Source organism: Xiphias gladius, chromosome 3 (genome assembly GCF_016859285.1).
Source record: "Xiphias gladius isolate SHS-SW01 ecotype Sanya breed wild chromosome 3, ASM1685928v1, whole genome shotgun sequence".
Lineage (NCBI taxonomy): Eukaryota > Metazoa > Chordata > Actinopteri > Istiophoriformes > Xiphiidae > Xiphias > Xiphias gladius.
Genome location: NC_053402.1, coordinates 6,721,577 through 6,739,098, shown reverse-complemented (window position 1 = coordinate 6,739,098; position 17,522 = coordinate 6,721,577). Strand labels below are relative to the sequence as shown.

Here is a 17,522-nt window from a genome sequence, read left to right as displayed (position 1 = left end):
GGAAAAGAGGAGAAGTAAAGCCTTTTGACTTTCAGGAAGGAAACACATCTGGGGAATAAGGAAAGAGAGAACGGGTGAAAAGAGGAATTAGAGTGGAGGAAGAGGAGCTGGCCAAAAATAGTCAGCCTCCGCTCGAGCCTTGCCTTGCCAGAGTCCCTCTGGCACCATACCTCCTGCCACTCAAGCATTAGTCAGCCCTGACCCATCCCTCAGCAAGTGACTAACTTATCTGCTGACCCCCCTCCCCATGTCATGAACCTCACTTCCTCCCAGGTGTCTTAATCTACTTTAGGGTTACTCAACTTGAGAACCCATTCAGCTCTTTCTCTCCTGAAGTAAAGATATACACAACTGCCCTTTACAGGACCCTACTGGAGGGAATGTGGAGCTCGAGATACAGATCACTTTGGGCCTTAAGAGAATGAGTTAGCCATGTACAAACAGATAAAAACTAAATTGAATGGTAAAGATATATAACCAAAGTTTAACCATAATCAACTGAGAGATAACAGGAGTCAGAGTAATTGAGGTATGATTTATAATACAGTAACAGACAGTGGAGTGGAATGGGTAAACATGTGCATTCCTCTGGTTAGAAAACCATCTAGAAAAACAGGAACTCCAGCCAGACAAATATGGTGAAGCCAGATGTACAGCGGGGTTGTGACCACACTGGTTTTGGATGGGAGGGAACGGAAGTATAGCAAATATTTCATCCCATGCAGGTGTTTAACAGGCACATTGGACTTGGTACATAGTCACTGGTTTGGTTTGCCACAGCAAACAGGAAGCAGTGGGCAGTGTTTCACTCTGATTGGTTACTGTAGTTTGATTTGTGACATGGACAAAGAAAGCAGGAAGGAGACGTGTGGACAGGGAGATATAAAGATTACCAAGGAAAGGGAGTACGTGTGTGACAGCATGTTAATAATATGAGAGAGGATTCTGACAGAAACCTGCTAAAGCTTTTTTTTTGTTTTGTTTTGTTTTGTTTTACAGCTGTAAATCACAAACCAGTTTGAACAGGCCAGTATATTTTGCACTCTGGAGGCCTTTTGATAACACTTAAGACAGTTTGGTAGTCTTTATTGCAAAAGAACCCCCCCCAACTGTGAAATGTTTGTATACATTTACAGAAGGTGTGATATATAGTATTAAATTGAACAAAAGCCAATAGATTTCTTAATGTAAAGTGAAGGATTGATTAATGTTATTCCTTCTATTTTAAAATCCACATTCTGGCTACTTAGAGATAATGTCTTATTAGAAACATTTTTCAAAACACCTGTAATCCAGTAGGATGTGTAAACTTTTTTGGCTGTCAGTTGTGTATCAGGCTGTTTTCTATAGCTATTTGTCAACTAGAGCCATCCAGTGGTGCTTTAAGGAACTTTGAATATAAGAAAGAGAAAACAAAGGGTCCTTCAAAAAAAATTCATTGTTGGGACTTTCTTCCTTAAAATTAAACAAAAATTGAATTTCAGCCTAGAAGTACTGTTCTTTCAATGAATGAGGTAACTATTGCTGGTAAAATATTCCATTCATTGTATCTTGGAAAGAAGACAAAACACATTCTTCCCTTGTATCTTCAAGTGTTTCCAACTAGATTTGATATAGTTTCACTTAGTCCCCTCAAAGGGACAGTATGTGTCCCACACACACACACACACACACACACACACACACACACACACACACACACACACACACACACACACACAGATTTAAATATGTGTGTCTGTGTGTGTGTGTGTGTGTGTGTGTGTGTGTGTGTGTATACATTAATCACTTTTATTTAAACATGTTTGGGGGGGTTAGATATCCCTTGGGTTGTTTAAATGTGCTATTTAGATTATTTATAGGATGAAATTTATTTTTTTTACATGGTTTTTATAATCACATTCCTCTTTGATTCTTATTTTGTATTCTGTATTTTATGTTGTATGTGTAACGCATTGTGTTGCCTATCTTGGCCAGGACACTCTCGAAAAAGAGATTCTTAATCTCAATAAGGTTTTCCTGGTTAAAGGTACAGAAAGGTTTGATAAATTATATTTTAAAAACAAATGAAAAGCTATCTTGATTCACGGTTTTCTCTGTTGGGATATGCAGACTCTTTAATAAGGAAAATAATAATAATAATAATAATAATAATAATAATAATAATAATAATTATTATTATTATTATTATTATTATTATTATTATTATTATTATAATCGCCAGGTTTTAAACCAGCGTCATTGTGCGAGCTTAACAAGACAGTGGGATACTATTGTCATTATTATTATTTTAACTATGACCAGACAAACTGATCCGTAACATAATCCGTGTCCATGGGAACGTTCTTAATACGGGAGCTCGCTTGGAGCTGAAATGCGAAAGGGTTAGGAGCCGCAGGAGGCCATGATTGGATAATGACTGACGTGGAAAGTGTCATGAGTGAGTAACAAACTTCGGGGGGAAAAGTCTTGAGAGCCAAATCCGTCTCTTCTCTGTAAGCTACCGGAGGTTTCAGTTGGCACAGCAGAATGAATCTGGACAAAGCAGAGCTGTGTGATTCACTGTTAACCTGGGTAAGTATGATATTAGCGAGGTTTAGTAGCAAGGCTAACAGCTGGCGAACAGGTGACAGCAGGTGATGGCAATGTAAGAAGAAAAATAACGTTACTTTTGCAAGTGAAGGCCTCACATAATCGATACAGAGGTACTTTATAGACTTAGTAAATTAACGAACAACGAAAGTTGTGTTTTGAAGCTAACTATCGCTAGCCAGCCAAGCTAACTAGCTAGGAACACAGCTTGGAAGTTTGCCCTTTGTGGTCTGTTAGCTTGTTATCTGTGTTGTCAAATTGATTGCAGGGTCAGCAGAGTTGACTGCCAGACAAACAGACCCAAATAGCATGGTATAAGCTCAGAGTCTTATGCAGTAATGTTAGGCTATCCAAAATAGTCACTACTGAAGCTCAGGGAAAATCCACCTGTTTGGCACTTGTCCACACAGAGGCAAGTGTAGTACTAAACGGCACCTACTAATATTAATAGCTTGCTCAATTGGGCTGTAATCCCCCATGACTGCTTAGTATCTAACATTTAAGTAGTGTTTAGAGGGACAGAATGGGTTTAGACAAAATCCCTGTTATTTACCTGCATTATTTGACAGTTGTTTTGTAATATTCATGCCACTATAATGTGATTTACTGCTGGTAACAGATCTCACACATTGTTATTTATAAATAATAATTTATTCAATTTATAAATAAACAATTTCTTTATTTATGAGTGGTTCAGTTTAGATTAAAAGTTTAATAAAAATAGGGCTGTGCATCATGTTTATATGTTCTTCAGAGGTTACTTCGTTAATGACTAATTCTTAACATCTTCATTCTTAGTTACAGACATTTCAGGTGCCATCATGCAACAGCAAGCACGACCTAACAAGCGGAGTGGCCATTGCACATGTGCTGCACAGAATGTAAGGGCGCACACACGTAAAAGTAGTTGAAGTATTTATAGTTATTGTGTTGTTTTAATTATTTGAGTTTACAGCATGAACTCAGAGGAAGCAGTTGATAGAAATTAATGCAGAACCTCACATACATTTGCTTATCTTTGTGATTTGCACTAAATTACCTTTTGAATTGCACAAGGCCATTATCTATGCAAATTTTAAATCATTTATAGAATAGAGGCCGGATTTGCAAGGTCTCTCTTTTTTTTTCTTTTTATAGAGTGAATCTGCCTAACTGTACCTTTGAAGCAAATGTTTGATTTTGGAGTAAACCAGTCTTTTAACTTGTGGTGAAGTATTTGTGTTTTCCTTATACCCATAACCCACTGATAAATAAACAAAACAAGTATTTTTGAATCAAACAAAATGTTCTTATTTTAAGGTCACCGTAACTGCTTCTTGAACATTATTCCCACTTGTGTGTGACTTTAATGAACTGTTCTACTCAAATGTACTTAGTAGAACAGAAGCAAAGGGCTTCATTGCCCTGTCGCCTCTTGTGAATCTTAATGTCCAGAGTTGTGTTGTCCTTGTCATTGGAGTTCTTTTGTCCTCTCATTAACAGAGACTCCTCTTGGTTTAATGAGACATGGCTAAGCAGAATCAAAGAGGAGAGCGGGGCCAACTGGCGCCTCAAGGTAATTTGTGAAAAAGCAGGATATGACACACTACCCTATGGCAACCAAGAATAATCAAAATGTTTAGTTTTTTTTTTTTAATAACTGCTTTTTCCCCTTATAAAAACGAGGATCTAGATTGTAACTCTTGTTTTGTTCTTTCAGGTCAGCAACTTGAAAAAGATTCTTAAGACAGTGCTGGAATATTATCACGATGTAAGGAGATTTTAACATTTTGCTTACTTAAATTTATATTTGTGTGTGAATGTCTTGTATTTCTTTTGCTGGATTTTCTCCCCTTTTTCCTATATCTCAGACTCAATCCTGTCTCACCTTACTCTCCATGAACAGGTGCTTGGTCATCAGGTGTCAGATGAGCACTTGCCAGATGTTAACCTTATAGGAGAGATGGGAGATATCACTGAGCTGGGCAAGCTGGTGCAGCTTGTACTGGGCTGTGCTGTAAGTTGTGAGAAAAAACAAGGTAAGCTGTCTGCTGTTAAAGAGAAAACCCAAGCAGATCCAGCCATCTGTGAAATAACATAGGATTAATTTAAAGTCAGCTCACATGATTCTTGTTTTAGTCATGGCCTGAGCATCACAAGTTTTTAAACTGACTACATGCTGTTTTCCCCTCACCAAAAAAAATTCTACAGATTATAATTCAGAAGACAAACTAATAATGTCATTTGTTATTTAAACAATATCTTGACGAGCTCAGGGTCTCTGAAAATAGATACACCTCTGGTTTGGTTTTTAGGAGATTATTTGTGTTAATCTGTATTTGGCTACACCGTCACTAATCACTGTTGTTATCTTCGCCTAAACACAGAGCAAATCCAGCAAATAATGACACTGGAGGAATCTGTCCAGCATGTTGTAATGACAGCCATTCAGGAGGTGAGTGAGACTCTTGCTTATCCTTATCGTCGGTTCTCTCTACTTTTCTATAATCCCAGCTCTTACTCATGGTGAATTCACAATGAAAGAAATACGGATAAGCGTAAGGCTGAACGGCGACCCAGAAACCCTACTCTGTGATATTTCAAGAATATGTTTAGCATTCCATTGACCCTCATGGGACTGGAAAAACATTGAACATGGGGGAAAAAGTGTATGACAGGTTTTTTCAAACAAAGTTATCCAGAAAATCCAATAAATTTGCTTTTAGGAAAACCCTTTGTGTTCTCATAATTTGGTCTTTTCCGTTACTTTCTTATGGCTGCTTTGTCACAGCTCTTATCAAAGGAGCCTTCATCTGAACCAGGAACCCCAGAGACCTACGGGGACTTTGACTACCAGGTAAAACCAACAACACTTTCATTCACCCTGTGTATACTTGCTTTCAACTATGTAGATCTGTTAGATCTTTCTTTTGTGTTTTCCCTCATCCTTTGCAGTCCAGGAAGTATTATTTTCTGAGTGAGGAGACAGATGAGAAAGAGGACCTGAGCCACCGCTGTCAAGAATTAAAACATCAGGTTGGTTCACTAAACTGGGTTTATGTCTTATTTTGCAAACATTTCCTGAGACCGTAAAGTTAGAATCCTTAAGATTTTAGTCCTGGTTGATTTGAAACCCATGGTTACTCTGGTAACAGCAAGTGCAGTTTAATACAACAGGTCCCAGAATTCGGGGGGCAGCAAACACTCTTTTACTACTTTGACTACTTTGTTGGAAATACGATAGAAGAGCAAGTGGTGTATGTGTTTTTACGTTGCAGCCAAACAAACTCAAATTAACTCACTGAGAGGAGTTTGTTTGCTTATTTAGTTAGGAGTTGGAGGGGTATAGCCAGTCGCCTGCAGATCTAACAACTCACTGTGGCTACTGCATCTAGTTCCATTACTGCCTGCAGTAATGAAAACTGGTCCACCTTCAAAAAAATGCAAAAAATGATGATGTGTTGTGTACAGATGCGTTTTTTGATGAATGATCATTGTCAGTGCAAACCTCGGTGACAGAAACAGTTAATCTTCTGTGACTGCTTCATAATAAAAGCATCATGTGTTTCACCGGTTGAATGCTGTTAATGTGAAACAGCAGAAGTAGGAAATGTTGTGTATACATCAGCAGCAAGTTACTGCAGCTGTGATATGGCTGAAACAGAGTGAACAATAAACAGTTACTGGCAGATATCAATGAGATAAAGTTACAAACAGTAACACTAGATTATATGCTTCATTTTTCCCTGTGGATTTCTTGAGTGTAAGTATGCAATTTCAATCCAGTGGGCAAATGGTGGACTTCACTACTAACCGTGAAAACTACTATCTTTTACTAATATCTACTATCCAGTATGTCTCAGACTGGAGAGGAAATTACATTATATAATTACATGGAATGGCTTTTACTTAAAAACTACTAACAATAAATAACATTAAAAAACAGGGTTTGATTCCATGAAAATCTTAAGGATTATAACTTTTATGCCGGTATACTGGGGCTTTGGTTTGTTATATCTTCCATTTGTCACTATTTTGTGGTTTTGGAGTAATATAAAGCCATGTCAATTCTATGTACTTGACTTTCAGATACTTAGAGGCCTAGTTTTGCTGTAGTGTGGTTACAGCATGTTGTTGAATGTGTGCATGCAGCTTTTGTGCTTTAGCCCTTATTGATTGGCCCGTCTGAGACTTTGTGTTCCCATGGCTTGTTTTCGCACCACTGAGAAGGGATTCATTCAGGGCTTTTTTTGGTTGTTTTATTTTGTTTGTTTGTTTTTTTTTTTTCCTTTTTTTTTTTTTTTTTTTTTAAAGAAACATTCTACTCAATAGTTGCATAACATCAAGATAAAACTGACACATTGCCTTGAGATGGCGCAGTAGCCAACAATAATTTCTACTGCTCTCAGCCCACCTGTTTGTTTAGTGTGTGTTGCCCACTCATTAGGGATTAGTCATTTGTGTTGTTTTGAAAGCTATTTACTGTTACTGGTCCTGTGCTAAAACATGAAATCTGTGCTTAAAGTTCAGTGTAGGGTTTTGCTGTATTCAAACTGGAAAGATATCCAGCAGGTAAGTATATGCTCTACTTTTTAATACTGGAATGCCAGCTTGTCTAACTGTAACCTCAGGTCAGCCTGACTCAAAAACAAACATTTTTGTTAATGTAATACAACTCTAAACTGCATTCCCTTAGTTTCTCATTTCAAACCAGCTTCACCAGCCTGAAGTTAGAACATTTCTCCCCTCCAACTATAACAGTATAACCAATATCACTAATGGTCCTCAATGAGCTGTGCATATTCATCTATTTATATCATGAGGATCGGGTTCTGACCCTAAGGCTAATGCTAACAGCTCCACTATTGAAGAAGTTCCCTCTGCCTGAGACCATTATATACCAGCTGACTAACTAGCTTTTGACAACTGAGCATGTGAAATGGGGATAAAAGCATGTGTTCAGGTTCCTCTGTGCTCTAAAATTGCTGACTTTGTCGCTGTGTATCAGTGTTTTTGCTATTTGAATCTGTTAAGTACTAGTACTTTGGCTTTCACGTGTGTATTTTTGGTTTGAGAAGATTTCAATGTTTATGTCAGCTATCTTGATAATGTTATTCTGTAAATCAGCATTGAGGACTTTTCTGATGCAATGGTTTTTTTTTTTCGGTTTTTTTTTTTCTTTCATGTGCCTCTTCTTTCTCTACTCTTTTTCCCTCCCTTCCCTTTGTACAGTTGTAGATTTGTCACTGCATCTTCATCACTTCTCTCTTAGCAGTCTAGTACCGAATCTCCAAGTCTTTGCACCTCTTTTTGTAATTTTTCCTCCGCTCCTCTCTCTTCCCCCCAACAGTTGTCAGTGGTGCTGGAGGAGAAGTCGTCCCTTCAGGCAGAGTCACGGGCTCTGAAGGAGAAGTTGAGCCGCTGCGAATCTATGGATGCCTCCACCACTGCCATCACTGGCAAGAAGCTGCTGCTGCTGCAGAGTCAGATGGAGCAGCTTCAGGAGGAGAACTACAGGTAAAGCCTGTACACATACATAGATTTGAATTTACTTAGCACCTTGCCCCATTTCACATCTTACAGTGCATCCCTCCAGTTATTCAGTTACACAAACCACTGCTCCTCTATCGTGTATGTCTCAGACTGGAGAACAGTAGAGATGACATGCATGTGCGGGGAGAGATATTGGAGCGTGAGGTGGCAGAGCTGCAGCAACGTAACGAAGAGCTGACCAGCCTGGCACAGGAGGCCCAGGCCCTCAAAGACGAGATGGACATTCTCAGGTGAGCCCGCTAGTATTCTACTAACATAAGTTTAGTCTTAGTTCCAACGGCATTTTCAATAGGAGACTCAGTACACTGAGGACTTCGGAAAATTCATCAGAGGCTTACGTGCAGAAATGCACGTAAGCTTATGTGAAAATGTGAGACATGTTGTGGTAATTATGGGCTTACAATTACTGTAAAGCCAGTTCTTCTGGAATTGTTTTGGATAAGAAAACTAAATACCTATGATATAATTTAATTTAAACAAGTTTAAAGTACCATTTTGGCTAAAAATATTACTTATCAATATAACTTATCTCTTTAAAGGATACGTTTATGATGTTCTACATTTTTGTTACTATCAACAAATCTCATGAAAAGACCAAAACCAACAAAGTATTTTCTGTTTAATAATAGCTTGATATATCTTATTCCTCTGTGCCATAAAGCTCCATTGTTGTCCAAAAAAAATTAAAACACATCAGTGAGCCACACCTTTGCACTGGGCGACATTTTCCTTTATTACAATGAACATGGGTACATAGTTTTTTTTTGTTTGTTTAAGTCGATCTAACAGACATTGTTTTGGTGCCATAGATATTCACTATTCCATATTTTTGCACGTGAAAACAGCCCAGAACAATTCCCCAACCCAGTAATTTCCTCCTGTTTGAGTAATGTTTGCTAAAAACTACAGTCCTAGCTTTTTAAGGAAGGATTTTAAGGATTCATTCGTTCCTACTGAAAATTTACATCTCAGTAGGAATGAATAGGCTTGGACTGAGAGCCACAGACAGGGTAAGGGAGTTGAAAAGTGTTCAGAGATGAACTAACATATTGTTGATTTTGATCTGAACTTTTGAAGGGAATATCAAAAAGGGAGAATATCACCAGCCTTTTCCTTAAAGCAGTAGTTTGTCCATATCATTTTACACTCACAGAAACAACTCCCACTTTGCCCACACACAGATGTCCATTCAGCTCCCCTCTCTGACATCTGTGTTGATGATATGAATTTTATGCATTGAGACAGGCTTGTGTCACAGTTGTTAGTTTTCAGTAGTTAAGTACATATCCTCATGGATGTATTGTGTTAAACTAAAAGTCATATTCCTGTGCCGGTACTAACCCCCCCCACCCCACCCCAGGCATTCGTCTGACCGGGTGAACCAGCTTGAAGCACTGGTGGAGAGTTATAAGAGGAAGCTGGAGGATTTGGGAGACCTGCGCAGACAGGTGCGCCTCCTGGAGGAGCGCAACACCGTGTACATGCAGCGCACCTGTGAGCTGGAGGAGGAGCTCCGCAGGGCCAATGCTGTCCGCAACCAGCTGGACACCTACAAGAGACAGGCAAGCTGCAGGCTGAAAGCAGGAGGGAAAGTGATACTTGCTCATGACATCGAAGTGATGTTAAACACATCACTTTGCTTCTGCACATGTTTTGGAAAATGCAGTTTGTATAGAGCACTCTTGCCAACACAGACTAATGCTCTCTGACTTGCAGGCTCACGAGCTTCTCACCAAGCACTCGGCAGAGGCAATGAAAGCTGAGAAGTGGCAGTTTGAGTACAAAAACCTTCACGACAAGTATGTCGCATTGCGGAAAGAGAAAGAAGTGAGTTGGTGAAGACCGTCAGGAAATAAAAGTTCAGTTGTGGTAGGAAAAAAAACGTGCTCATGCCACTTCTGCAGTGCTTTTGCTGTGGTGTTTTAACAGTGTGTAGCAATCTGTTTGTAGGGGCTCTGTCTCATATCATGGTCACACACTAAAGCCCTGTCATCACTTTACAAGGTGTAGGGATATAGGTTTAATTTCGGTGATGGCAGTACTTGTCTGGATCACCATTTATTGTGATGATTACAGGACGCACAATGCTGCAGGAAGAATTGTTGCTGGCCATATATTGTACTATTCTTCAGTGGACTCCCACGTCCAGTGTCAGTTCTAGCACGTTTTCCAATCCAGCAGGAGTGAATAATGTTTTCGGTTACTTGTGGGTGTAATTAAGAAATACACACTTAACTAACATGTAGTCTGAATTTACATTTATTTCATCCATATTATACTAATTTCATTGAAATAATTTACAAGTTTAGATACAGAAAACCCCTTACTCCATGGGGCTTTAAGGTCACGTTGTAACACTTTGTAATGTGTAATCTAATTTCCCCAGTTACTGCACTTTTCCCAAATGTAAAATGACTTTAGGTCTGTTTCCATGTGTATACCACAGGTGGTCTAACAAAATTAATGGGGCATTATTTTTTTCCTTACATCTCAGATGAGTTTCATCAGTTTTGTTTTTTTTTTAAACTGAACTGACTTCATAGATTCCATTAGTCGCTTAATAAGTCATTTTAACAAACCAAAGCAGTCTGAACTGAGGTGAGTGTATGTTGTGCTTTGACCCTTAGCGTCTTATCTCAGAAAGAGACACACTTCGAGAGACAAATGATGAGCTCAGGTGTGCACAAGTACAACAGAGGTGTCTCAGTGGAGCAGGTGAGATGTAATTTCTGCTCAGCCTAGAGACATACATTTTTCCTTTATCATTCAGGATTACAGTAGTAAACCGATGCCGATACCAATTTTAGGGAGTAAAAAATGTTTATATATGAATGTAGATGGATGGATGTATGTATGTAGATGGATGGATGTAGAAGGATGGATGTATGTATGTAGATGGATGGATGTAGAAGGATGGATGTGTATATGTATATGGATGGATGTGTTTGTATGTGTGTGTGTGTGTACACGCGTGTATGTGTATGTATGTATGTGTAAGTGTGTATATATGTGTGTGTATGTATGTATGTATGTGTACGTGTGTATATATGTGTGTGTATATATGTAGGTGTATATATGTATTTATATGAGTTTGTATGTGTGTTTGGTTGTGTGTATATGTGTAAATCATTAATCCAAAAGACAATGCAAATGTGAAATATTTCTAAGCTGGTGGAGCAATTTTATAACATCTGTTTAAGTTTACAGTTGACACTTAATCTCTTTTTCTCTACAGGAGGCTTATGTGATGGTGATGTCACAGTGGGAAACCTTGCTGCAGAGATCATGCCTACTGAGCTCAAGTATGTCTGTTATTATCATTATTATTATGCTGTATGTGTGTATAAGGTTTGTTGTGGAGGGGTTAATGTGTGCATAGCAATCAAATTTGTGCATAACAAATGAGATTTTCCTTCTAAACCTTTAAAAAAAAGATAGAGAGAGACTACTCAGACCTGCTAACACAGCCACAAAAGTTTGTCTTTAGAACTGGAATGCACACTTGTTCCTGAAGTAGCGACACATGGCAGCACTGGATATTTGGTCTGGGCGTTGTTGTATAGAAGGCTTGGTCAACTCAGCAGCCTCTTTTTTTTTTTTTCTCTTTTCTCTTCGTCCACCACTCTCTAACCCACTTCTGTCCTCCACTTTCTTCTTCCCCTTTTCTTCACCTCCTATTCCCTTTTTCTCCTCACTCCTTTGACAGGGAGACAGTGGTGCGTCTACAGAGTGAAAACAAGATGTTGTGTGTCCAGGAGGAGACCTACAGACAGAAAGTAGTGGAGGTGCAGGCTGAGCTGGAGGAGGCTCAGCGCAGCAAGAACACCCTTGAAACTCAGAACAGGTGTGTGTGTGTGTGTGTGTGTGTGTGTGTGTGTGTGTGTGTGTGTGTGTGTGTGTGTGTGTGTGTGTGTGTGTGTGTGTGTGTGTGTGTGTGTGTGTGTGTGTGTGTGTGTGTGTGTGTGTGTGTGTGCACTCAACATACAGTCCAGCTTCTTGTTCACCATTGTTAAATAATCATTCCCCTTCTAGGTCACCATATTGTGTGTTCCTGGACATTAAGCTGGTTATTTGGCTGATGGTAGAAGTGTTATCTTCCTAAATGTCAACACACCCTCTGGACTGTGTGCTCAACTGAGCTGTGTGGGCTGGACTGGAGGAGAGACAGCAGAAAGCCAGATTGTCCCTTGACTGTGTGTGTGTGTGTGTGTGTGTGTGTGTGTGTGTACATGCCTATGGGCATGTGGACATGTGGGTGGATTGTGTGTGTGACTGTATATGTGTCCATTGCAACAGGCCCAGGGTGTGGGGTGTGGGAAGCATCCTCAGTAACAGGAGGAGAGGAGAGGAGTGGAGTGAGCATGCTCAGTAGAGCAGAGAAGTGACTGGCCAAGCAGCACTCTTGGTGGAATGGATGAACGCTGCCTGCAGCAGATGTACAAAGATCCACATGATACTTTGCAAACATCTTCCACCCACAAAGCAACTTAATAACCTTATGTTTCATCTTTCCTCTTATGTTTTCACATATTCTACCATCCCCCTCCTTTGTGTTTGTGGCTGTCTCCACAATGTTTTTTGTTTTTTGTTTTTTGTTTTTTGTTTTTTTTTTGGCTCTTTCTTTTCCTAAACATTCTCCTTGTCCCTTTCCTGTCCCTATCTGTTTCCAAGGTTGAACCAACATCAGATCTCAGAGCTGCGTTCTCAAATTGAGGACCTCCAGAAAGCACTCCAGGAGCAGGACAGCAAGACTGAGGATGTGAGTGGAGAGAGAGCTGCTTCTCATCTGCCTACTTTTGTCACCTCACACTTACAACTTCCCTCAGCACAAATAATAATTTTCTATAATCAAGTTCAAAGAATAAGTTGAGACTATACACACTGTGTGCAAGTGAAAACTTGTTTCCTTGTGAAACTGCTCAACTAGGTGAAATCAAGAGATCATTTTATTTTTTCTTGATCAGATGACAATCGTTGTAATTTTTATTATTATATTATTTTATTATTGATTATTATTAGTGATAACTAATCTTAATAACATTGTGAAACTGGAACAGCACAGATATGATATTCATATCATCCCTTGAATTGATGAAGTGAAAGTATTTTTTTGAAGCAACAGTGTTTTAGTAAACACTCCCTATGTGTAAAAGCAAAATGTTTGCATGGCAAACTGAGTGTATTGGAAAGATTACTGTTGAAGACACTTAGCTGTCAAAGACTGCAATATCTGTTCTCCTACTTTTGATACATGTTGTGTGGGAATTTAACCCAAGTCTGCTGTGGTGATTCACTGTTAACGCCCGCCCCTCTCTGTCTGTGTCTCTCCGCCTGCCCCCATCGGTCAACTCTGCCAAAATCAGGCTATCGTAAGTACGGCCCACCCTGTCCAACTGGCCAATGATTTACCTCTTTGACAGCTTTACTTTCACAGTTTATACTGTGTGTGTGTGTGTGTGTGTGTGTGTGTGTGTGTGTGTGTGTGTGTGTGTGTGTGTGTGTGTGTGTGTGTGTGTGTGTGTGTGTGTGTGTGTGTGTGTGTGTGTGTGTGTGTGTGTGTGTGTGTGTGTTTGGCATTTAGAAAAACTTAAGAGTTTTGAGATGAATGTGTTTTTTCCCTTTTTCTTAGTCATCCTTATTGAAGAAAAAGCTTGAGGAGCATTTGTAAGTACTCCATTGCTTCTTACATATCATTTATCCATGTGTACTACAAACATAAGCAAATTCAAATTCTCTTGTCATGTGATTATTGCAGGGAGAAGCTCCATGAAGCCCACACAGATCTTCAAAAGAAAAGAGAGGTCATTGATGACCTAGAGCCCAAAGTGGACAGCAACAGTAAGTAATTTCCCTAATTCCTTTAGTTGCTGCCTCTTAGAGCACCTGACACTATCTGCTCTTTCTTCTCTTCTAAACACTTTTTTTTTCTCCTTCTCAGTGGCTAAGAAGATAGATGAGCTCCAGGAGATCCTGCGGAAGAAGGACGAGGACATGAAGCAGATGGAGGAGCGATACAAACGCTATGTGGAGAAGGCGAGAACGGTCAGTCCACCTAAATAGAACATGTTGTCCTCAGCATTTGGCTCTAAATAAATATAAGGGGTTGTTTTTACACTGATTAAAGGGGAACTCTGATGATTTTTACACATCAAAGTCTTTATAGGTGTTGCTGAGTATTACTGCATTTGTGGAAAAACTTGTTTGTGGCTCCACAGGGAGCAAAATCTGAAAAACTAACCCATGTGATGTCACTTGAGTCAGCATTGGTTTGCAAATGAAAAAAAATCTGGAGGTGTGAGTTTGCAAGATTTCTGTAGACCACTCCTTATATCTGTTTGAAGTTAGCAGCTCAAGGCTACATCAGCCACTAAAGGCGTAACACACCCAAATCTGCCAAAAGACAATATTGCTGGTTCTGCTGCATCAGTTTTTTTAAGAACTATCTACCGTCATGGACTATCGTGAGTCCAACAATGTTATAGGAGTATAATGCTAAATCAGTGGAGTCCTTTTGTGTACAGGTGATCAAAACCCTGGATCCCAAGCAGCAGCCGGTGACTGTAACTCCTGACATTCAGGCTCTGAAGAACCAGCTGACAGAGAAGGAACGAAAAATACAGCATCTAGAGGTGTGACCCTTTAACATAGACACAAATGAGGTTACTCGAGCTTTGCTAAATCTCACTGTTGCATGATAATCTGTTCCTTTGTACAGCATGACTATGAGAAGAGCAGAGCCAGACATGACCAAGAGGAGAAACTCATCATTACTGCATGGTACAACATGGTAAGCGAGTGTACAAATACATTAAAAAAACATGTTGATGGACTAGGACTATTTTATGGTTTTCATGTGGAAAAACTGTTCTACCACCTTTGATTTAATGAAACATGGAAGAGTTTTGAGGCCAAATATTTATACTGGACAGAAACAATTTGCACAAGATAAAGATTCATCACTCTTTCTTTGTCTCTTTCTTTTTCAGGGGATGGCACTGCATCAGAAAGTGTCCAGCGAGCGCCTGGGACCATGCAACCAGGCCATGTCCTTCCTCGCCCAGCAAAGGCAGTCCACCAACGCCAGGAGAGGCCTAACACGACACCACCCAAGATAAAACCTCCAGGCACGAGACAAACATGCTGAAATAAAGTATAGAGAAGATGAATTGATCTACAGCAAACTTCATCTGAACTCCCGTAACTTTGCCTTTATACCTTCACTGGATGCTGCACATCAGTGTTTTTCATTCTGCTGCTGCCCCCTGCTGGCTCTTAATGATACGGGAATTTATTATTTTCTCTGTGGAGCCCCACAGGAGAGAGAAACTACTGTTAACTCAGCTGTTGATAAAATTCAGGGTTAACCTATGGAAACAGAAATGATGGAGTAGAAGGAGTTGTAGGGCCTGAAAAGAGGCTGCCTCACCTTTTAAGGTGACTTTTTATTTCCTCTTTAGCCTCTTGGACTCACTCCTGTTTCTTCAAGGTCTCTTTTAAATATTTTTTTAATATCTTTTATGTTATACAATAGGATGGAATTTGAACTAGTTTTGTCAAGGTTACAGTTTAAATGTGGCAGATGAGGGAAGAGTTATTAGGGGTAATACATTTACTGTAAATGCTAAAGAAGACATAAAGCTATACAAGTTATAGAGTGCAAACAGATACATTTAGCCATTGTTACATCTCTCTGGTATTGTTCATTTGTTTTGAATTTTCTCAGAATTTATTTTTGTCTTCTAGATCCTGTGTTTTGAGGTGAGTTTTTTGTTTTAATTTGAATGACCTTGAAAAGATGTAAAGAGCATGAGAGTTGTTTAATGGCTTAAGTCTTGTTTTTCTTTTTTTCACTTTAATTTTCCCTGAACATAATGTTCATAATAAGAAATTATTAGAATTTTCACAAGATACACCAAAGCACTTCATCTTTAGATGGGTGGGTTTATTCATTGCCTCGCTAAACACTCTGGATGATACATAGATATAGATATAGATATGGATATATAGATATGGATATATATAGATATAGATATATAATATAGAGGAAACTGAAGTTTGATTTTCTCAAGTGTTCTCATTTATTGCCTATGATTTTGATTTATCCTTTTTTTTTCATCTCCTTCCCTCTTCCCAAAGATTGAAGCAGGGTGTTGGTTGTGGGTGGGACCTGATTGTATTCACCACTTTAGGCTAATGTGAACGTAGGTAGCTGGAAGCCTCTTAGTTTATCACAAAGACTGGAAAACACAATGTGAATGAGTCCCTAATTATTATAACACTAAAAATAATGACTCAGCTAATGGCTTTTTATCACTGCTTGAACTGGAAGGAAATGTGTACATCAATAAGCTGGAATTCTTTTGTTGTCTGTTGACAGGAAGTCAGAGGCAGATACAGAAGGTAGAGTCTGCACTAGATAGCTCATTTATCCACACTGCATCTTTCCTTTTCAACAGATGTCGTAACTTAAGTCTGTCCCTTATCAGAGCTGCTGTTTTGTGACTTGTACTACGGCCCTGTAAATGTTTGTGCTATGATCTACACAGACCGAAATCCTGCTGCTGTATGCACATGTTTCTCTCCGGATGTTTTATTATTTTTGAGTTGATATTTATGGTGTTAAGTCATTATCTTTACTGCACATGGTTGTCAGTGTTTGTTTCATTTAATGGTCTAGTAGACTATAGCATACTGTACTTCACACAGGGATCTGAGGCAAGTTACAGATTTGTAGTTCTGTCCGTTGTACTTTTGCACTACAAATAAACGGGATCTTAAAAACTGGTGTCCGGTGTTGTCTTTTGTCAGAATGTTAAAAGATAACTGAAGAAGTATCCATACATGGGTAGTCACTACAGGCTAATAAATAGTTCTTTCGAAGGATCTGAGAAAGATGACTGACCCTGGTTTTATCATCTTGGTCATTCTAGTGGGCACAGTTTAATTCTGTCAGGATCTAAAGGCCAAACCGATTATTCAGATTTCTCACATCCTTTTGGGCAGCTGTCGAACAATTGATTGAAATTGTGAAAGGACTCTATCAATCACACCACTTTCAACATGCATATCTGACAGACTTGAAAACCAACATATCTAAATCTAATCAACCCCATTAATTAATTAATCCCCCCAAAAAATCATGTAAAACAGCACGTACAGACAAAATGACAAATACAGTACTTACCTGCATTTGTTTTGTGTGGTTAATTTTAAAATTGCAGTACAGTTCTGTAGTCTAAACTTTCTATGTGAGATGTATGCAAGAATGAACATAGCTCAAAATAAGTCAGCTTGGCTTTAAGTATCTGAAATCCTACTTGATGAGTATTACAGTATGCACACCTAATTACAACCCAGCCATACCTTATTCTACTCAGAACTTGTGACAAAAACCCCAG

General features: G+C 39.1%; 1 protein-coding gene across 2 annotated transcripts; it reads left to right on the top strand.

Moving 5' to 3' along the window:
- The first annotated feature begins 2,366 nt into the window (after window positions 1–2,366).
- hook2 (hook microtubule-tethering protein 2) lies at window positions 2,367–16,905 on the top strand. 2 transcript variants are annotated; one of them, XM_040123463.1, is made up of 23 exons: window positions 2,367–2,574; window positions 3,391–3,473; window positions 4,075–4,147; window positions 4,292–4,342; window positions 4,478–4,610; window positions 4,959–5,026; window positions 5,363–5,428; window positions 5,527–5,607; window positions 7,922–8,088; window positions 8,214–8,354; window positions 9,485–9,686; window positions 9,841–9,951; window positions 10,752–10,839; window positions 11,360–11,426; window positions 11,831–11,968; window positions 12,796–12,883; window positions 13,488–13,493; window positions 13,754–13,788; window positions 13,880–13,962; window positions 14,063–14,166; window positions 14,646–14,753; window positions 14,840–14,911; window positions 15,111–16,905. In XM_040123463.1, the coding sequence occupies exons 1-23, from the start codon at window positions 2,530–2,532 to the stop codon at window positions 15,237–15,239; spliced, it is 2,139 nt and encodes a 712-aa protein (XP_039979397.1). In that variant the 5' UTR covers window positions 2,367–2,529; the 3' UTR covers window positions 15,240–16,905. The 2 variants fall into 2 exon arrangements, with proteins under 2 accessions (XP_039979397.1, XP_039979398.1); XM_040123464.1 differs by lacking the exon at window positions 13,488–13,493.
- Window positions 16,906–17,522: the final 617 nt, after the last annotated feature.

Bases quoted from the DNA above. Each gene is read 5' to 3' on its own strand.
- hook2 (XM_040123463.1), top strand. From the start codon at position 2,530: ATGAATCTGGACAAAGCAGAGCTGTGTGATTCACTGTTAACCTGG. The intron at 5,429-5,526 runs GTAAAACCAACA...CATCCTTTGCAG, and splicing joins ACGGGGACTTTGACTACCAG to TCCAGGAAGTATTATTTTCT. The intron at 11,427-11,830 runs GTATGTCTGTTA...CTCCTTTGACAG, and splicing joins ATCATGCCTACTGAGCTCAA to GGAGACAGTGGTGCGTCTAC.